The sequence below is a fragment of the Rousettus aegyptiacus genome, unplaced genomic scaffold, assembly GCF_014176215.1.
Source record: "Rousettus aegyptiacus isolate mRouAeg1 unplaced genomic scaffold, mRouAeg1.p scaffold_m13_p_9, whole genome shotgun sequence".
NCBI lineage: Eukaryota > Metazoa > Chordata > Mammalia > Chiroptera > Pteropodidae > Rousettus > Rousettus aegyptiacus.
This window is the reverse complement of record NW_023416312.1, coordinates 33,525,607-33,542,939: the sequence shown is the minus strand read 5'-3', so window position 1 is coordinate 33,542,939 and position 17,333 is coordinate 33,525,607. Positions and strand designations below refer to the sequence as shown.

At 50.5% G+C, this 17,333-nt stretch overlaps 1 protein-coding gene across 5 annotated transcripts in view; it reads left to right on the top strand.

Moving 5' to 3' along the window:
- IQSEC2 (IQ motif and Sec7 domain ArfGEF 2) overlaps positions 1 to 17,333 on the top strand; it is a 76,498-nt gene that overhangs the window by 45,419 nt on the left and 13,746 nt on the right. For all 5 annotated transcript variants that reach the window (XM_036226424.1, XM_016132505.2, XM_036226427.1 and 2 more), the window contains 3 exons: positions 11,387 to 11,648; positions 12,645 to 13,046; positions 15,505 to 16,400. In XM_036226424.1, coding sequence (XP_036082317.1) covers positions 11,387 to 11,648; positions 12,645 to 13,046; positions 15,505 to 16,400 — 1,560 coding nt within the window. The remainder of the gene's footprint in view (positions 1 to 11,386; positions 11,649 to 12,644; positions 13,047 to 15,504; positions 16,401 to 17,333) is intronic.

Below are 17,333 nucleotides of genomic sequence, written 5' to 3'. Positions count from 1 at the left end.
AACAAATGGAGATATCTAACCCAGGACATGGATGCCGGAGCCAGGAGGAAGCAAAGAATACTTCTGGTTGAGAGTTAGGGAGGACTTCCTGCAGGAAGCAGCATTTGAGCTGGGCCATGAAGTTCAAACAGGATTTCAATAAACAAAGATCTGTGCAGAAGGAAGAAACAGAATCAGCAAAGGGATAGCAGTGTGAACATACTGGACATGCTGATGGAATCATGAACAAACTAGTCTGACGAAGGCTGGGCATAAATGAGCAGGATAACGTTGATGCCACTGATAATGTCAGATAATAACAGTTACCATGTGTGAAGCACCAAACCTACCCTGTGGCAGGTGCTTTACATGCTTGAATTTATTTAACCATGCCATGCCCTGTGGAAGAGGTATTTCCTCATTTTACAAATAAGGAAAATAAGCCCTAGCAAAATGAAGAAATGGACCCAAGTTTACTCAGCTAGTAGGCGATAGGGCTGATAATTCACACCCTGCCTCTCTGACTCTAAAACTCGTGCTTTTTCCAGCAAACAGGAAAGGCCAGGTGAGGCCATATGGTGGGGGAGCCTCGAATGCCAAATTGAGTAGTCCGAACTTTATCCAGGAAGCAATGGGGAGCCAAGGTGGGTGTCTGAGCAAAGGAGATTTATGTTCGAAGGTGAGCTTTAGGAAGGCTAATGTGGTCCAAGAGAGTAGGGAGAAGAAATCAGGAAATGGCTGCAGTGTCAGGGTGGAGGGTAGCAGAGGCCTGGCCTGGATACGAGGGGAGTGAGCAGTGGGCCTAGAACATTATTTGTTCCTCATGACAGCTTTGAGAGTTGTGAAGCTTTCTTCTCCTTTTATAGATGAGGAATGGGAGACTCACGAAGGGTGAGTTACTTGCTCAGGACTTGAGCCCTGGTTCATGTGGTTTTGCTGACTCAGTGACTCTGTGGAACAGTGTTTCAAAGGGAACTCTGAGTAGAGGAGGGTGTGCATGCATGGATGTGTGTGTGTGTGTGTATATGTGCGTGCACACGTGCATGAGTGCATGCTTGTCTGTCAGATGGACAGCATTGCCTTCCCTTGCCTATCCTCTTTCCTTCCCATCTTTTCCCAATCCTCTAGTTTCCTGGATTCCATACTTACTGCCTCCCCCAGCCAAGGGGTCTGGGAGTGGGCACCTGGTCACACCTCCCTACCCGCACCCCATCACTATTGTCTGTCCACCCCATCACTATTGTCTGTCCATCCACCCCACTAAACTGGCCCAGCTCCAGTGAGTGCCACATGCAGACTGGCCCCTGGAACCGTTCCTCTTGTTCCTACAATGACTCCTCCCCACCTCTGTGGTGCTTATGTGTGGGCGCAAACAGTCACCTTGAGGGCTAGATTCAGCTCACAAGCAGTAAACAATCACCACCATGTTCCCCTTGCTCTTCTCTGCCAGGCATTTGATGTATGTTCCAGTCCTTGCAACAATCCTGTGGGGTTGACATATGAGCCCCACCTTTGCAGGTGAGAAAACTGAAGGTCCAAGAGGGGCAATAATATGCCTGGGCAATATAGCCTGGAAGCACTTGTAGAGCTGGCATTGGAACCCAGCTCTGTTTGCTTCCTGAGCTGTGGGCTTTCCACACTCCATTTCTAAGCATCTTCGATTTTCCCAACTTTGAGCCTTCAGGAAATACAAATTTTTGTCCTTCAAAGGCAGGGTGGATTTCTAGAGCTAGCGCCAAGTTCACCCAAAGATCCTGGTGGGATGAGTCAGAGACTGGGAGCTCCAGGAACTCCGAGTTTAAATCCTGATTCTACTGCCCATCCAGCTATGTGACCTGGGGCAGGTTATCCACCATAACTCCAAACTGCAATTCTCTCACCTCTTAAATGTTGAAGAGTTGTTGAGGAGGGTTAAATGAGATGATGTATGCAAAGTGCCCCAGAAAGCAGATTGCTACTATTTAAATTCAAATGAAGGCTGGGCCCCTATAAGGTCGGAAGTGGAGTTCACATACTCTAAGCAGGACCTAAGAGGGAGCCCAGCCTGGGTGTCAGGAGGGATGTCCCAGGAGAGGACCAGCAACAGGCTCTTCGGACACTGAGTTAGGTGTGGCCCTGGATAATCCATCACACTCGCCTCCCCATTCGGACCCCCATCCTAGTCCCGCCTCCCTGGTTCCAGCCCTTCATGTATCTCCCCTGCTCTGCAAACTAATGCCTCTGCCTCTCTCTGTCACCCGCCGCCTGTGGCCTCTACCCTGCCCTTCCTGGCCCCAGGGAAGAGGAGGAGGAGGAGACTGAGGAAGAGGAAGAGGAAGACGCTCATCAGTTCTGCTGTCCAGCCTCCGAGTGCAGCAGCCCCTCCTCTCGGTAACTGAGAGGACAAGGGTCATTTTCTATGCAGAAGCAAAAGCCTTAACCAGCTCCCCTCCACTGCCCCCACCGCCTCCCCACCCCCGGGATCCCCCATGGGACCCTGTCCCTGCTTCAAGAATCAGATGGACAAGCATCGTGTCCCTTCCTCCCCCAACTTCTTGGAATTCCCATCCCCACTGCTGTTTCCCCTGGACTCCAGCCCCCAAATTATAAAGGCTGGAGCCCTAGGTCTGACTAAAATATGGGAACAGCAGAGTTTGGAGCTTGGAGCTTGGAACGTGAACCGTCCTGCAACCACACCCCACTCCCCGCTCCCCAGGCACCCTGGAGCCTGCCACTCCTGGAGAGGTCTCCAAATGACATCCCAAGGACCTACCTCTGTCCTCTTTGAGCACAAACAGAGATGCAGGGTGCCTAGGGCTCAGAGGACCAGAGAGGGCGGGACCCAGCCTGCCTAGTTCCTCGTTGCTCGTTTCTTCGCTGTGGCCATCGCTGCCATCATCTCCACTGCTTGAAGGCCTTGTCCCATGCCCCTGGCCACTCCCATAGTGCTCTGTAAATATGATCAGGAAGAAAAGACCTTTCAGAGTACGTGTTACTGTGTACAAAGGAATTTCCATCAATAAAAGCTGATCTCTTCTCTCTGTCTGATGTATGTTCCACCCCACCCCTGTTTTCCTCTTCCTGTCCCCACTAGGGCCTTACCTGCTTTCCTATCCAGGGCTGGGAACAGGGGCTGGGAGAGAGTAGGGTTTGATTTGCAGTACTGTCAACACCCAAAAAGCACTCAATAACTAAATGAGTGGTGTGGCACTCTCACCATAGGCAAGCCTGTTGCCTTCTGCAGCCCATCAATCTGAGGCGGCATGAACTGGCCAACTCAGACATGTCAGTTGGCTTCTTTGCTACCTGATTTCCCCATGTAGAAAAGAAGGAGAGAGGCTTGACCAGAGGATCTCCAAGGGCTCCTCCAGCTCTGACATGCTACAATTTTAAGAAACTATGAATTTAAAATATGAGAATTCAGTGACACATGCCATGCAATCCTGTGGTTTCTATTTCTGCAATGATTTTTGGATTCTCCAATCCTATAGTTTGAAGATTTCATGATTCTACCATTAAAAAAAATTCTGATGGTGTAATTTTGATATTCTGAGATGTTAAGAGTCCTTGATAATATACATTCAAGATTCTGATTCTACAGCTTTAGGGATCTCTGAATCTGAGGGGAAGTGTTTTTCCCCAGATGCAGTGACCCTAAATATTTTCTGTACCTGCCAGAAGCTGTTCCTAAGAATCCTTAGAAGCTGTTGACAGGAGAGTGAAAGATGTCCTTGTAGGCTGTAGGATGCACGTGTTCTATGATGTATCTGTGTTAGGAGCAAAGCCAGGAGACCCCCAAGGGGGTTCATACCCTGATTTTCTCTTTCCGAGCCATTGACATTAGACAAATCTGAGTTTACCTCTGGTTCTTCTGCTTACTTTCTACATAAACTGGAGCAGGGATTTTCTTCTCCTTGAGCTTCGTTTACCTCCTGAGTACTTGGTTAGGTATCTCCATTTATTGCTCTGGGCCGTCATGAAGATTAGCAAGAAAACACAGGGAGCCCAGCGTAGGGTCTGATGTACGGTTAGGTAAGTGTGCTGTGATTGGTGGCTCTTGTTTTGATTAAGGCCCAGGTGAGAGTCCCTCATTTCTTTTCTTTCTTCCCTCCCTTCAGCATCCCCATTGTATTGATCTCATAGTTGTTCCAGAGGCTCACCTCATTTCCTCACTCACTGTTTCACTCAGTTGCTCAACTTATCTACTTATTCACTCATTCGAACTCTCATTTATTTCTTCCTTCCTCTGTTCCTCTGTCCTTCCCTCTCTTCCTCTCTCTCTTATTTACTCTTCCAGAAGGCATTGCTTTAGCACTTATTGTGTGCAAGGCTTCAAGCTAAATACTGTGAGGGATCAAAATTAAGATAGTGGCTGTGTTCTCCATCAGTTCTCCATTTCCCAGGCAAGATGAGAAATCCTTTGAAGGAGTAAGCAAGGTGTGAAGAGCTGAAATGATTGAGCAGATATGACTTCTGTGATGAGCAAAGTATGTTCCCAGCCCAAAGAGGAAGGAGATGTCAAGGTGGACTATGGGGTGACGTTCAGGACAGCTTTCTGGAGGAGGAGGGGCAAGAGTGGAAGGCTGGGAAGGGTTCGAATAGGTGATGAGAGGTGAGGAGGCATTACAGGAGACAGAGCACGGACAAAAACTTGAGGAGAGCTCCAGGGCCGTGTTCAGGAATGGTGCATAGATTGCTCTGTTTGACTGGCTCTACAGGGCATGTGGGTCTAGGTGCCCTGTGGCTAGGGAGTGGGAGAACATTCTATCCTTCATTTGATTGGAGATAGAAGGAAGTAGGGTGTAGGTGTTCAACTCAATGGAGGGACAGGGCAAGTCAAAGTCAGATGGCCATGGCTGGAGCCATGGCATAGGCAACCGAATTGGCTGAGGGTCTGTGCTGTGGGAAGTGGGAAGGGTTCTATCAGTTGTAAGGGAAAAGTTTATGCCTGTGCATATACGTGCATGTCTTTACATGAGGCCGACAGGTCTAATAGGAGTGAGAGACTGTGCAGTGGTATGTTTCTGAGGGGATATGATTGTATGAGGCTGGGTGTGAGGAATTTTGAGTGTGTGAGGTCGATTGAGTGAGGTGGCAACTTTCTGTGCCTGTTAGGCTCTCTGAGTGTGCCCAGTAGAAATAATCACAAGACTGCGTGTGGGTGGCTTTGGAGCGCGTGGGGCTGTGGCTTCTAGGGTGACATTCGTCAGCCAAGATGGTCACGCAGACACGCATTACTGCTACCTGTGCTCTTAGGGGACCAAGGTGGCTTCTGAGTGCTTACTGTGTGCTGGGCCTTGGCCTGGGCTCAGAGGGTTCACAGAGGTGAATCACACCAGCCACTGCCCTTGGGAAACAAGAGCAGGATGAGAGATGGACACTTCAATAGAGAATCACAATTTAACTGGACATAAGTGCATGTGCCGTGAGTGTGCACAGGACACAAAGGAGGGAATAGTCGACCCTGTCAGGTTTGGGGTGGGGGTTGAGTGAGTCAGAATCAACTTCCCAGGAGGCCTTGCCTACCTAGGGTGCTGCAAAATACAGATGAGCTTACCCAGACTGAAGGAGCGTGTGGGTGAAGCAGAGATGGAGGGCATCCTGGGCGTGAGCACAGGCATGGTGATGCAGATCAGCTCACAATAGCCTAAGAAGTGGAAGGAGTCTGCTGTTCCTGATGTCTAGGAGCTTAAAGGTTGGGAAGAGGAGGTTGGACAGATTCAGCGAAAAAGTTAAAAATGGGACACTGGCCTGGAAGGTAGGGGACTTGGGTTCTCATCCTGTGCAACCCAGGGCAAGTCACTTTGACTGTTGGGGTCTCATTTTGCACCTGTGTGGTTGGAGGGTTCATAAAGTTCGTCACAGTTCTGTGGATCTTCTACCCTCAGCCAGCCAAACATTGCTCTCATAGTCAGGCAGTTCTGCCTACTCACCTCAGGCTTTCCTGCTCCCTCCTGGGTTGCTTCCTCATGCACACACTCCGCAAATATTGACCCAGCCTCTGGCCCTCTGTGTTCCACTGTGGGAAGGCATGGGGACCTGGAGAATTCAGGGATTCAACCTTGAAGGAACTGCTCAGTACAGGGCAGTGGGTAAGATCAGGAGCTTTGATTTGACTCTTGGTTCCGTCACTGCTGAGCTTTGAGACTATGGGCAAATTGCTTCATCCCTCAGCACCTCAGTTTTACTCATCTGTGTTATCCCCCTCAGGTAGAACAACCCAGACCTTGCAGGGTTGCTAGCCTTAGCAAAAAGTAGGTATTCGGTAAATGACAGCTATTATTTTTAGGGCCGCAATGAAGCAGGGCTGGGATTCAAACCCAGTGCTGTGTGCCCACCAGCCTGTGTTTGTCCATTATCTACCCGGTCAGGCCTTCTCCCCTGCCAGCCCCTGTGCCAAGCTGGGCTGGCCTCAGGTTTGGAATCTCCATGGCACTGAGATTGGGCAGCAGAAATCTCTTGCAGAAGAGCTGTCAAAGGAGAGGGAGGTGACTGGAACCCCACCACCACCACCACCACCACCACCACCACTAGGTCTGGTCTCTTTGTCCGGTCTTCCTCCAGAATTCACAGCCCCTGGCCTTGTCTAAGTGCGCTGACCTCCTCATTTTGTTTTCTTGTCTCTCATTTCCGTTCTCCACTTCCAGCCCAAGTTGTCATGGGGATAGTCCTCAGCATCCCTAGCTTCCTCTTGCCCTCATCTTATGGTATCTATAGCAACAGCCCCCACTTATTTCCATGGCAACTTCATCCGATCCCATCCCCTGCTGGCTGCCTGGATCTGGGCAGCACCAATAAAAGAAATGAGGGAGAGATACCTCTCATTAGGAGCAGGAGCCGGGAGAGTTGGTGCCCCTGCCATGAACAGGCTACCCTGAATCCCTACAAAACGTCCTGCCCTGCTTCTCCCCATCTTAGTATCTTGGCTCTCAAGGCCCTTCACTCCTTATCTCTATCAGTTCCTCTTGGGCAAGGCTCCATTCAAAAGCTTCCTCCCCCAGGAAGCCTTCAGGCAGCAGGGGAACTAGCACAAGCTCTGGGCTTTGAGTCCCTGTTCTGCCACTTCCTAGCTCTGAGACCTTTGGCAGTCACTTCGCCCCTCAGAGCCCTTTCCCTCACCTGCAGAACAGGAATCCTAATTCTTCCTTTGCGTTTGCCACGCAGATTAAATAATATGCAGAAAATGCCTGATACAGGGAAAGTGCACTTTAAGTGCGAATTTATTTTTGTTCTGCTCAGCCACCCCCAAGCAGAAGGAATCTCTCTCCTGAGCAACCCCAGCACTTCCTCTGTTCCCTAGCCCTGAGAACTTTCAGCTTTTTACTGTGGTTATTTGTGTTACATGGTTTATTTCTCTGCTACAGAAGACACTCTCAGTTCCCCCACAGAATAGCCCAGCAGAGCATGCACATAGGTGTGTGTGTGTGTGTGTATGTGTGTGTGTGTGTGTGTGTGTGAGAGAAAGAGAAGGGGAGAGAAGAGAGTGAGAGCACTAGAGAGCGCACTCTGAGTTAAGGGATTCATGTCTCCAAGTCTCTTTTCTTCAGCAGTATGTGGGTCATGAGGAGCAATGCCCCCAAGCCTGATCCTTTTGACAGGCCCTATAGGGAGCTTGTGTTTACAGTCTGACCTCCCTACTACTCCCTTTGCAACCAAATCGGGTAGTGAGCTCTCAGGGGGTGAATTGCCAGAGTGGAGAGCCAGAGGCAGTATGCAGCCAGAAGTGGGGAGAGGCAGTGAGATGTCTTGAAAAGACAGCCCGAGCCCTGGGTTTGCATCCTGACTTTCTTACTTAATAGCTGTGTGACCTTGAGCCAGTTCACATCACCTCCCTGAGCCTCAGTGTCCTCATCTGTAAAATGGGACTAATGATGCCTGCTTCAACAAGTTGCAAGACTTCAAAGAGCTAATTAATGTCCTTGTCCTGGGGATGGAAGTAACTATAGGGTCCTATGGCAGCATAGAGGAGGGGCCTGTAAACCAACGTGTGTGGAAGGGGCAGGCAGGCATGGAAAGGCACACCTGAGAGAAATGTTGAAGGATGAGCAGGAGGTAGCAAGGTTGGGGTGATGGAGCAGAGGGTATATGAGGTAGAGGTTGGGTCAGGAGAGCCATCCATGGCTATGGTGAAGAAGTTGGAGGTTATCCTGTGGATGATAATACCTGCAAAACCTGTTAGATCTCAGCCCTCCTTTGCTCATCTTGATCAGGGCAAAAGCCAGTCTTTATTGTGGGCCGAATGCCCTTCATGATTTGGCCCCTATTACCTCTCTTATCTTATCTTCTATCACTTTCCCTTCTGTTCCTCAAACATGCGGGCACAGTCCTACCTTGAGGCTTTTGCACTGGCTCTACCCTCTATCTGCACTGCTCTTGGCTCAGATAACTGCACAGATCACTCACTCCTTTCCATCAGGGCTCTGCTTACATGCCATTTCCTCAAAAAGACCTACTTCGACCACTACATCTAAAACAGTACCTTTCATTATATTCTGTATTTTCCTTCCTAGCACTGATCTCTACCTAAAATGAGAGTGTATAGTTATAGTCTGCTTCTTTCACTAGAACGTCACATCCTTGATGGAATAAATCTTAAGCATCTCGTTCACTGTTATACTCCAGCACCCAGCACTATGCCTGGCACAGAGAAAGTGCTTAATTATCTTCTGAACAAGTCATGAGGAGCCATGGAAGGGTTTCAGTGAGAGAAATGGTCAGACTTGGACTTTGGAAAGCTCTGGCCACAGGATAGAGAATGGGTTGGAAAAGGAGATTGGAGGCTGTGGTCAAAGTTTAGATGAGAGAATTTATTAGCACAGCCTACCAAAGCTCATTCATTCATTGACTTCCTTACTCCAGAAGCTTTTATTGAGCACCTATTCTGCTCTAGGCCCTGTGCTCTGTGTTAGCTAGGAGATTACCAAATTTTCTTCCTATGCTGGGATTCTGGGAGTCATGAACACAAATAGCTGTCACACTTTGCCAAAGCAAACCTGTTCCATAAAAAGGATAGACATGTGCTGTGTGTGGGAGCTCTAAACAGGATCAGCCATCATTTCTGGCCGGAAATGGGCTTCAGGAAGGCTTTTAGCAGTGGCATATGACCTGAATCTTGATGGAACTAGGGGTGGGGGGATTTCTCAGATTGCAGATGGTAGAGATGATAGGGACTATATTCCAGATGGAAGGTACTGTATGAGCAGCTTTGGAGGTGGAAAGCAGAGGAATATTGGGGAGAAACAGGACAAGGCCAGGGTGGAGGGAATGGCGGTTGGGGTGGGGGATTGGCAGCCACCCCTGCATCATGGCTTAATGTTTAAGAGCATGAGCTATGGAGTCAGACTGTCTGAATTTTGATCCTGGCTCTACCATTAATAGCTGTGCGTGATCATAGATATGTTACCTAGCCTCTCTGGGCCTCAGTTTATGTGTAAGGGAAGATAAATAACAATACCTGTCTCATAGGCTTCTTTTAAAGAATAAAGTTATTAAATGTGAAGTGGTAAGAACAATGCCTAACCATGTTAAGTGTTCCCTAAGCATTAGCTATTGTTACCTTGGAGATGCCTCAAATGCCACAATAAGGAACTTGGGCTATCTCTTGTGGGCAGTGGGAGCTATGGATGGTTCGTGAACGAAGATAGCAGTTGATCAGAATTGAGCTGGAACAGTGTCCTGGGAGGGGAGAGATTTGAGAGGTGGTGGTGGGCAGGATCCTGCAGTCCTCTCAGGAGAAGAGCAGCTTAGATGCCTGGCATGGGGGCAGGGGGAAGCTGAACCGGGTCCGACTCCTGGAGGGGGACTTCACAGGCCCCTGAGGGCCAGGAGAAGAGAGAGATTGGGATAGAGGGCAGCCCCCCAAGTCTGTTTTTGCCTGGCTCCTGACACTGTTGCAGACTAAGGCTTGGGAGTATGGAAGATGAACAGTGGACGGGAGCTCCCACCATGGTGGAGCCCAGCTCCAACCCTGCAGCCCAGGACCCAGCCTCCTGGGTACAGCTTTGCCACCATGCCCAGCACTCAGCCCAGAATGCTCTTCTGCAATGCTGGCAGGCCTGTTGCAGCTCAAGCTCCTGCACTGATAGGGAGTCCCCTCACACCCATCCCAGCTCTACTCTGCCCTGAACCCTGGCCTTTGCCAAATAGGTGCCAGGGAGTGGCTGCTTAACCCTTTAACCAGCCAAGAGTCCCCTAGACCATTATCTGGGCCCCAGCTACACCCATTCCTCCTACACCACAACCCCCTCTGGGCCTCACCTGCCTGTCCCTCCCGTCCCGCCTCTCTCTTCTGTTCTCCTGCTTCTGTAGCTCCTCACCATGCCCTCTTGGCTCAGGGCGTTGGCGTCTGGGCTCTGTCGCCACCTGGGTTCCCTGGCAGCCTGGTTGCCATGGCACCATGGGAGCAGGTCTAGAAGAACAACAGCTCTGAGTAACCAGGGCGGCAAGGCCCAGTGCCCAGCTCCTGCCACTCTTCAACCTCAAGACCCCTGCCCTCCTCCCCCAGCTGAGCAGAGGAGGCCATGAGGAGAAAAAGGAAGCTGCCCCGCAGGGCAGCTCTTTACCTGTGAGGATGCTGGATGAGAGGCCACTCCCACTGTTGCTGAGCCCTGTGACCTAGCTGCCAGGGAACCCTGGGAACTGGCCAGGCCCATGTCCAGGCAGCTGAGGGCAGGGGCAGGGCTGCAGAGGGCAGGGATGGGCAGGGAGGGGAAAGCCTGGATGCCAGAGATGCAGGAGTGGACTTCGGGCCTGGGGACAGGGATGATCTGGGGTGGTGCTGGGGATCAGGCAGGAAGGAAAACCATAGCACAAGATGCGCTGGGGACAGAGCCGTGAGGGAATGGATCTGTGAGGGGAAGAGGTCTGGAAAGGGAGGGCTGGAGCCGTAAGGGAACTGGTCCATCAAGGGAAGGAGGATTTTGAGATGGAGCTGTTTGGGGACAAGACTATTAGAAAAAAAAAAGGTTGAGAGGACAAGACTAAGTGGAAACTAGACTGGGGGATAAGGCTGCGAGGAGCTATGGCCATGGGGCGACCAGTCAGTGAGGGGCGAGTAGGACTGGGGACAGGACTGAGAAGATTAAGCCTTGAGGAAAAGGAGTCTAGAGGATGGAGCTGTCAGGGGACAGGGTCTGTGAGAGGGAAAAGGGCAGTTGAGGATGGGGCTGTGAGAGATGGGGCTGAAGGGGAATGAGGATAGAGCTGTGAAGGCAAGGGGATCTAAAAGGAAGGGATCATGAGGGCAATGAGGAGATAACGTGGGGGTTATGACTCCCTTTTGGCCTTTAAGTATAGGGGTACCTGTATCTGGGAAGAAGCTGGGGGGAATGATGTTGCGGGAAGGAATCTGGTCCACCCACTCTCAATCTGGCCCAGCAGGTCCGTCCTTTGTTCCTACATCCTGGCTCATCTTATCTCATCCCCACAGTGTGGAGGGTGATGCCCCAGGCAGTGACCTGAGCACAGCGGTTGATAGTCCTGGGAGCCAACCCCCCTACCGGCTGAGCCAGCTGCCCCCTACCAGCAGCCACATGGGGGGCCCACCTACTGGGGTGGGCCTTCCCTGGGCTCAGCGGGCTCGCCTCCAGCCAGCCAGTGTCGCCCTGAGGAAGCAGGAGGAGGAGGAGATAAAGCGCTCCAAGGCCCTATCGGACAGCTATGAACTCTCCACGGATCTGCAGGACAAGAAGGTGCAGAGGAGATGACTCTGGCTGGGAATGGGAGTGGGAATGGAGTTGAGATAGAACCGAGGGAGAAATTGGGATATGGCACTTGAGGGTGGTATCCGGAGAGGGGTATTAACACCAGAATGGGAGGAGACTGGCTCCAGGACCCTTCACCCTTTTGAGGACTCATTCACTACCTATCCACCAAGTTTCAATTCCTTCAGCAAACATTGATTGAGTTCCATGCTGGGCACTGGAGATGTAAAAACGGATGAGACCTGGACCCAGTTCTCAGAAATCTTTGTCTAGTGGGAGAATTTTGCACATAGGTTGACAATTTCAGAAGACTATGCTACAATGTATTACACAAGATATTGTTCAGCTAAGTGAGGGACACAAAATACTATGTATAGAAAAAAACCTGGAAGGACATATATCAAAATGTTAATTGTGGTTACGTCTAGGTATTAGGACTTTAGGGCCCAACCAACCTTCCTTCCTTCCTTCCTTCCTTCCTTCCTTCCTTCCTTCCTTCCTTCCTTCCTTCCTTCCTCCCTTCCCTCCCTCCGTCCCTCTCTCTCTCTCTCTCTCCTCCAGCTCTCCCTCTCTCTCTTTTCTTCCTCTCCTCCTCTTGCTCTCAGTTTCATCTTCCTTCCTTCCTTCCTTCCTTCCTTCCTTCCTTCCTTCCTTCCTTCCTTCCTTCCTTCCTTCCTTCTTTCCTTCCTTCCTTCCCTCCCTCCCTCCCTCCCTCCCTCCTTTTCTGGCCTCTTTGTTTTTTCCTAACTTTTTTGGAATACTGAAAAACTAATTCTTACAAATCAAAAAAGAAAATCACAATACAGTCCTGGGTGACAGGTGCTATTTGAGATTTGATCGAGAAGACAACACTGAGAGCACAGCTTGGCACATTAAGGCTGTTGTAAGCAGCTAGCTGTGACTTGGTGACAGTATGGTTGAGCCCCAGGGAGACGAAGCTGCAGTGAGATTCTGACCTTGTTTCCCTCGACCCTCCCCTGCTAGGTGGAAATGCTAGAGAGGAAATATGGGGGCTCCTTCCTGAGCCGCAGAGCTGCCAGGACCATCCAGACGGCCTTCCGCCAGTACCGCATGAACAAGAACTTTGAGCGGCTCCGGAGCTCAGCTTCAGAGAGCCGCATGTCCCGGCGCATCATCCTTTCCAACATGCGAATGCAATTCTCCTTTGAGGAGTACGAGAAGGCACAGAATCCCGCGTACTTCGAGGGCAAGCCTGCCTCGCTGGACGAGGGTGCCATGGCTGGTGCCCGGAGCCACCGGCTTGAACGGGGGCTCCCATATGGAGGCTCCTGTGGAGGGGGCATCGATGGTGGGGGAAGCTCTGTCACCACATCCGGAGAGTTTTCTAATGACATCACAGAGCTCGAGGATTCCTTCTCCAAACAGGTCAGCACCCCTGAAAAGGGCCTTTCCTCCCTATCCCCATACTCTGACTACTCCTATGATTTTTTACCTATACTTCAAACTGAAAGATGTTGCCTGACAAACATTTAAGAATGATAACTAGCTACCATGAGTAGGGACTGTGAATTGGCAAGACAAAAATGTATATAGTTAAAATAAGCAAGTCCAAAATCTGGGTGTATAGAACACATGAGAAGATTAAAGTTCTCCTTCTTTGGAACTTGATCCACTATCAAACTAAGGCCCAACTAACAGGTGATGAGCACCTACTCTGTGCCAAGTGCTGTGCGTGCCTCATAATGACCTGTAAGATGGAGACGGGTTACCCCAATTTTACAGAGGAAGAGACTGAAGCTCTGAGGCCCTGACAGGTGAAGTGACTTTTCTAAACTAGATTGGAACTCAGCTCTGTCTGTTTCCAAAGCCCATGCATGCCCTTTCGCTTTTACCACATTACCATGGACAAGGCTCTGGCCTGGGCACTGTGGGGGAGACAGATGAACCACGAAGGTCCCTGCTCTTAAGGATCTCCCAAGTCAGTGGTTCTCAAGGATTTAATGGCTGATATATGTGCACATGACTGTCATGAAATAGAGTGTGCTCAGAACCATGAGAAAGGATCACATATAATCCTGTGGGAACCCAAAAGAAGAAGAAACTTTCTTCTGGGAGGACCAGAAAAGACTTCTTTGAGAAAACAGCATTGGAGCTGGGCCTTACCAGACAGATAAGATTTCCCAGGTTAGAGATAAGTTGGCAGGGTGTTGTTTGCATAGGCATAGCATCAGCAAAAGCATGGAAAGGTAGGAATGCAGCAGGCACTGATGGTGGTGAGAAATCATTCTAGGCTTGGGTGTGTCTACACAGCTGCTCTGTGTAAATCCCAGCTCTGCCAGTTCCCAGCTGTGTGACCTTGGACAAACTGTTTAATCTCGCTGAACCATGATCAATGAAGTGGAGATAAGATCTTGTTTTTAGAATTGCTTTGGAGATTCAGTTCAGCTAATATATACAAAACCCCCTAGTATGGTATCTGCTAAGTATATGTTAGTTTCCTTCCTAAAATGGAGGAGGTATTTGCTTGAAATTGTCGAATGAATGAATGAATGAATGAATGAAGCTTTATAAGAGAAGAAATCACTCTGCTCTAACCTCTGTGATCTGACCCTACCATCAGCCTGGGCATGCCTCCCTGGAGCTAGTGAAGGGGTGTGTGGGGTGGGGGGTAAAGTGAAGAAAAGAAGTATTAAAGGAAAATCTAAATCACTCCCCTATTCATTCATACAACAAACACTTAATTGAACCTCTTTTCTGTGTCAAGCAATGTGTTGATCTGAGATAGAGAGAAACTTCCTCAAGGGGGAGTGGGGGAAAGGGGCTCACAGTCTAATGCAGAGATCAAGTAACCAGGTCTGGGTCCTGTTCTCAGTGCTATCCAAGTCTGATGGGAAGTGTGTTAGTTATCTACTGCTGTGTGACAAATCACCCCCAAATTTAGTAGCTTAAAACCGAATTTAAAGACTGAGTTTAAACAACAGACATTTATTATCTCATACACTTTCTGAGGGCCGGGGATCTAGAAATGGCTTGGCTTCTGGTTCTGGGTCTCTCATGAGGCTGCAATCAAGCCGTAGGGTGGAACCACAATCTCTGTAGATGGGTCTGCTTCCAAGCTCACTCACTTGGCTGGCGGCAGGAGGATTCCGGTTCTTACCACATAGGCTTCTCCATAGGACTTCCCATGGTGTGACTTCCCCTAGAGCACTGTCACAGAGAGAAAGCATAAGCAAGCGAGAGTGCTCAAGACAGAAGCTTCAGTCTTTCATAACCTGATCTTGGAAGTGACATTCCATCACTTCTGCCATAGGCTATCAGTCCCACAGACCAACCCTGGGACAATGTGATACTCAACGGTGTTAATACCAGGAGGCAAAGATCACCACGGACCAGTTTAGGGGCTAGATACTATGAAGAGGCAGAGCTACCAGCCACGGTTCAGATTCTCAAGGCTAAATCATATGGGTTTCCTAAGAAAGAACCAGATAGAGGGCTCTGGGAGCCCAGAGGAAGCTGGAATTTTGATTCACCCAGGGGATGGCAGAGGCAGGAATGTAGATTAAATCAGGGAGGAGGTGGCATTTGGCTTGGGTCTATGTGAACATCAGGGAGCTACTGGGATATCTGGGAAGAGAACTTATGGGCATTACTCCCGGCTCCTGTGAGCTCACAATGGCTCCCTAGGAGTTATTTTATACACTGCAGAGAACCTGTGGAGGTGGGGGAGGGGCCTTTTCTTGGTTGACCCACCAGGAAGTTTTCCCCCATTTTCTTCCCTTCCTCCCTCATTCCCACCCTTCTACCATCCCACCATCTTTCCCTTCATCTTCCCTTCCTTTCTCTCCCTTTCCTTCCTCCCCTTTCTGCTCCCCCCAACACACAGGTAAAGTCTCTGGCTGAATCCATCGACGAGGCCCTGAATTGCCACCCATCGGGGCCCATGTCCGAGGAGCCAGGGTCAGCCCAACTGGAGAAGCGAGAGTCAAAGGAACAACAAGAGGACAGCTCAGCCACATCCTTCAGTGATCTTCCCCTCTACTTGGATGACCCAGTTCCCCCACCATCCCCTGAACGACTGCCCAGTACAGAGCCCCCACCCCAGGGCCGGTCCGAGTTCTGGGCACCAGCCCCTCTCCCACCAGTTCCTCCACCAGTGCCACCAGGGACCCGGGAAGATGGTAGCCGGGAGGAAGGCACTCGAAGAGGGCCTGGGTGCTTGGAGTGTCGAGACTTCCGGCTGCGAGCTGCCCACCTTCCCCTGCTTACCATTGAGCCTCCTAGTGACAGCTCCGTGGACCTGAGCGACCGCTCAGATCGCGGCTCTGTCCACCGCCAGCTGGTGTATGAGGCTGATGGTTGTAGCCCCCATGGGACCCTGAAGCACAAGGGGCCACCAGGCAGGGCTCCGATCCCACACCGCCACTACCCAGCCCCAGAGGGCCCAGCCCCAGCCCCACCAGGGCCTCTGCCACCAGCCCCCAACAGTGGTACTGGGCCCAGTGGTGTGGCTGGGGGTCGGAGGTTGGGGAAGTGTGAGGCAGCAGGCGAGAACTCTGATGGTGGAGATAATGAGAGCCTTGAGAGCTCCAGCAATTCCAATGAGACCATCAACTGCAGCTCTGGCTCTTCTTCACGGGACAGCTTGAGGGAGCCTCCAGCCACTGGCCTGTGCAAGCAGACTTACCAGCGGGAGACGAGGCACAGCTGGGACTCGCCAGCCTTCAACAATGATGTGGTGCAGAGGCGCCATTACCGAATCGGCCTCAACCTCTTCAATAAGTACGTGCTCCCCATTCCTGCCCCCTTGCCCCTTCCTGCCCTTCTACCAGGTACTTTGACCCCTGGGGCCAAACTTTAAGCAGTGATCTGCTACTGCCATCCTCTTATTTTGTGGATGGGATTTCTCTGCAGCTATTTAGGGAAGTAGGTTGGCAACAGGATGGCAGAGTTGAAAGCTCCCCCAACACACCTATTAGAGGCACTTCTAGTCCGAATACTGCCTCTGGCTGGCTGTGTGATCTTGGATGAGATGCTTTCCTCTCTGGGCCCCAGTTTGCTGTCTGTAGGCTGGATTCTGAACCTGGGCCCCCCACTTCCTGTTTTTGGTGGGGAGCTGATGTAGTATGTAAAGAGCTCTGCTCTGAGGAACGGGAGACCTGGACTCCTAGCCTGACTTCCACAAGACTCACTGTGTAGCCCTGGGCAAGGTGGGTTTCTCCCTTGAGTGTCAGTGTTTCCATCTATCAACCAGCAGGGCGCGTATATTTGATGTGTCGCGGGCAGGGTCGAATGCCGGACTAGTCAGTGACCAGGACTGAGCTCTTTCTAGGTGGCTGGTCTTGTATCAGATGCTTAGGAATGGGGTGGGAGTATGACACGTGATTCGAAAATAGTTAGAAAAGTAAATGCCTTGCATCCATAGCCTCTTAGATACTGCCACCTATATTTAGTTCTCAGAAAAACTCAGCAAGGTGGGTAGTTGTGTCCTATTTTATAGAGAAGGAACTGAGGCTTGGAGAAGTAAAGGGAATTGTCCCATGTCACGCATGGTAAGTGATGGGTCTGAGACTCCTGTTGCACTAAAGTTTCTTCCAAATTCTAGTCTCATGGGGTCCTAAGGCTCTGGGCTTCTGATAGGGGTAACTCAGACCCAGATACGGCCTAGTGGAAGGTGGGTGGCACCTCGTCTATGAAAACACTCAGAAGCTGGGT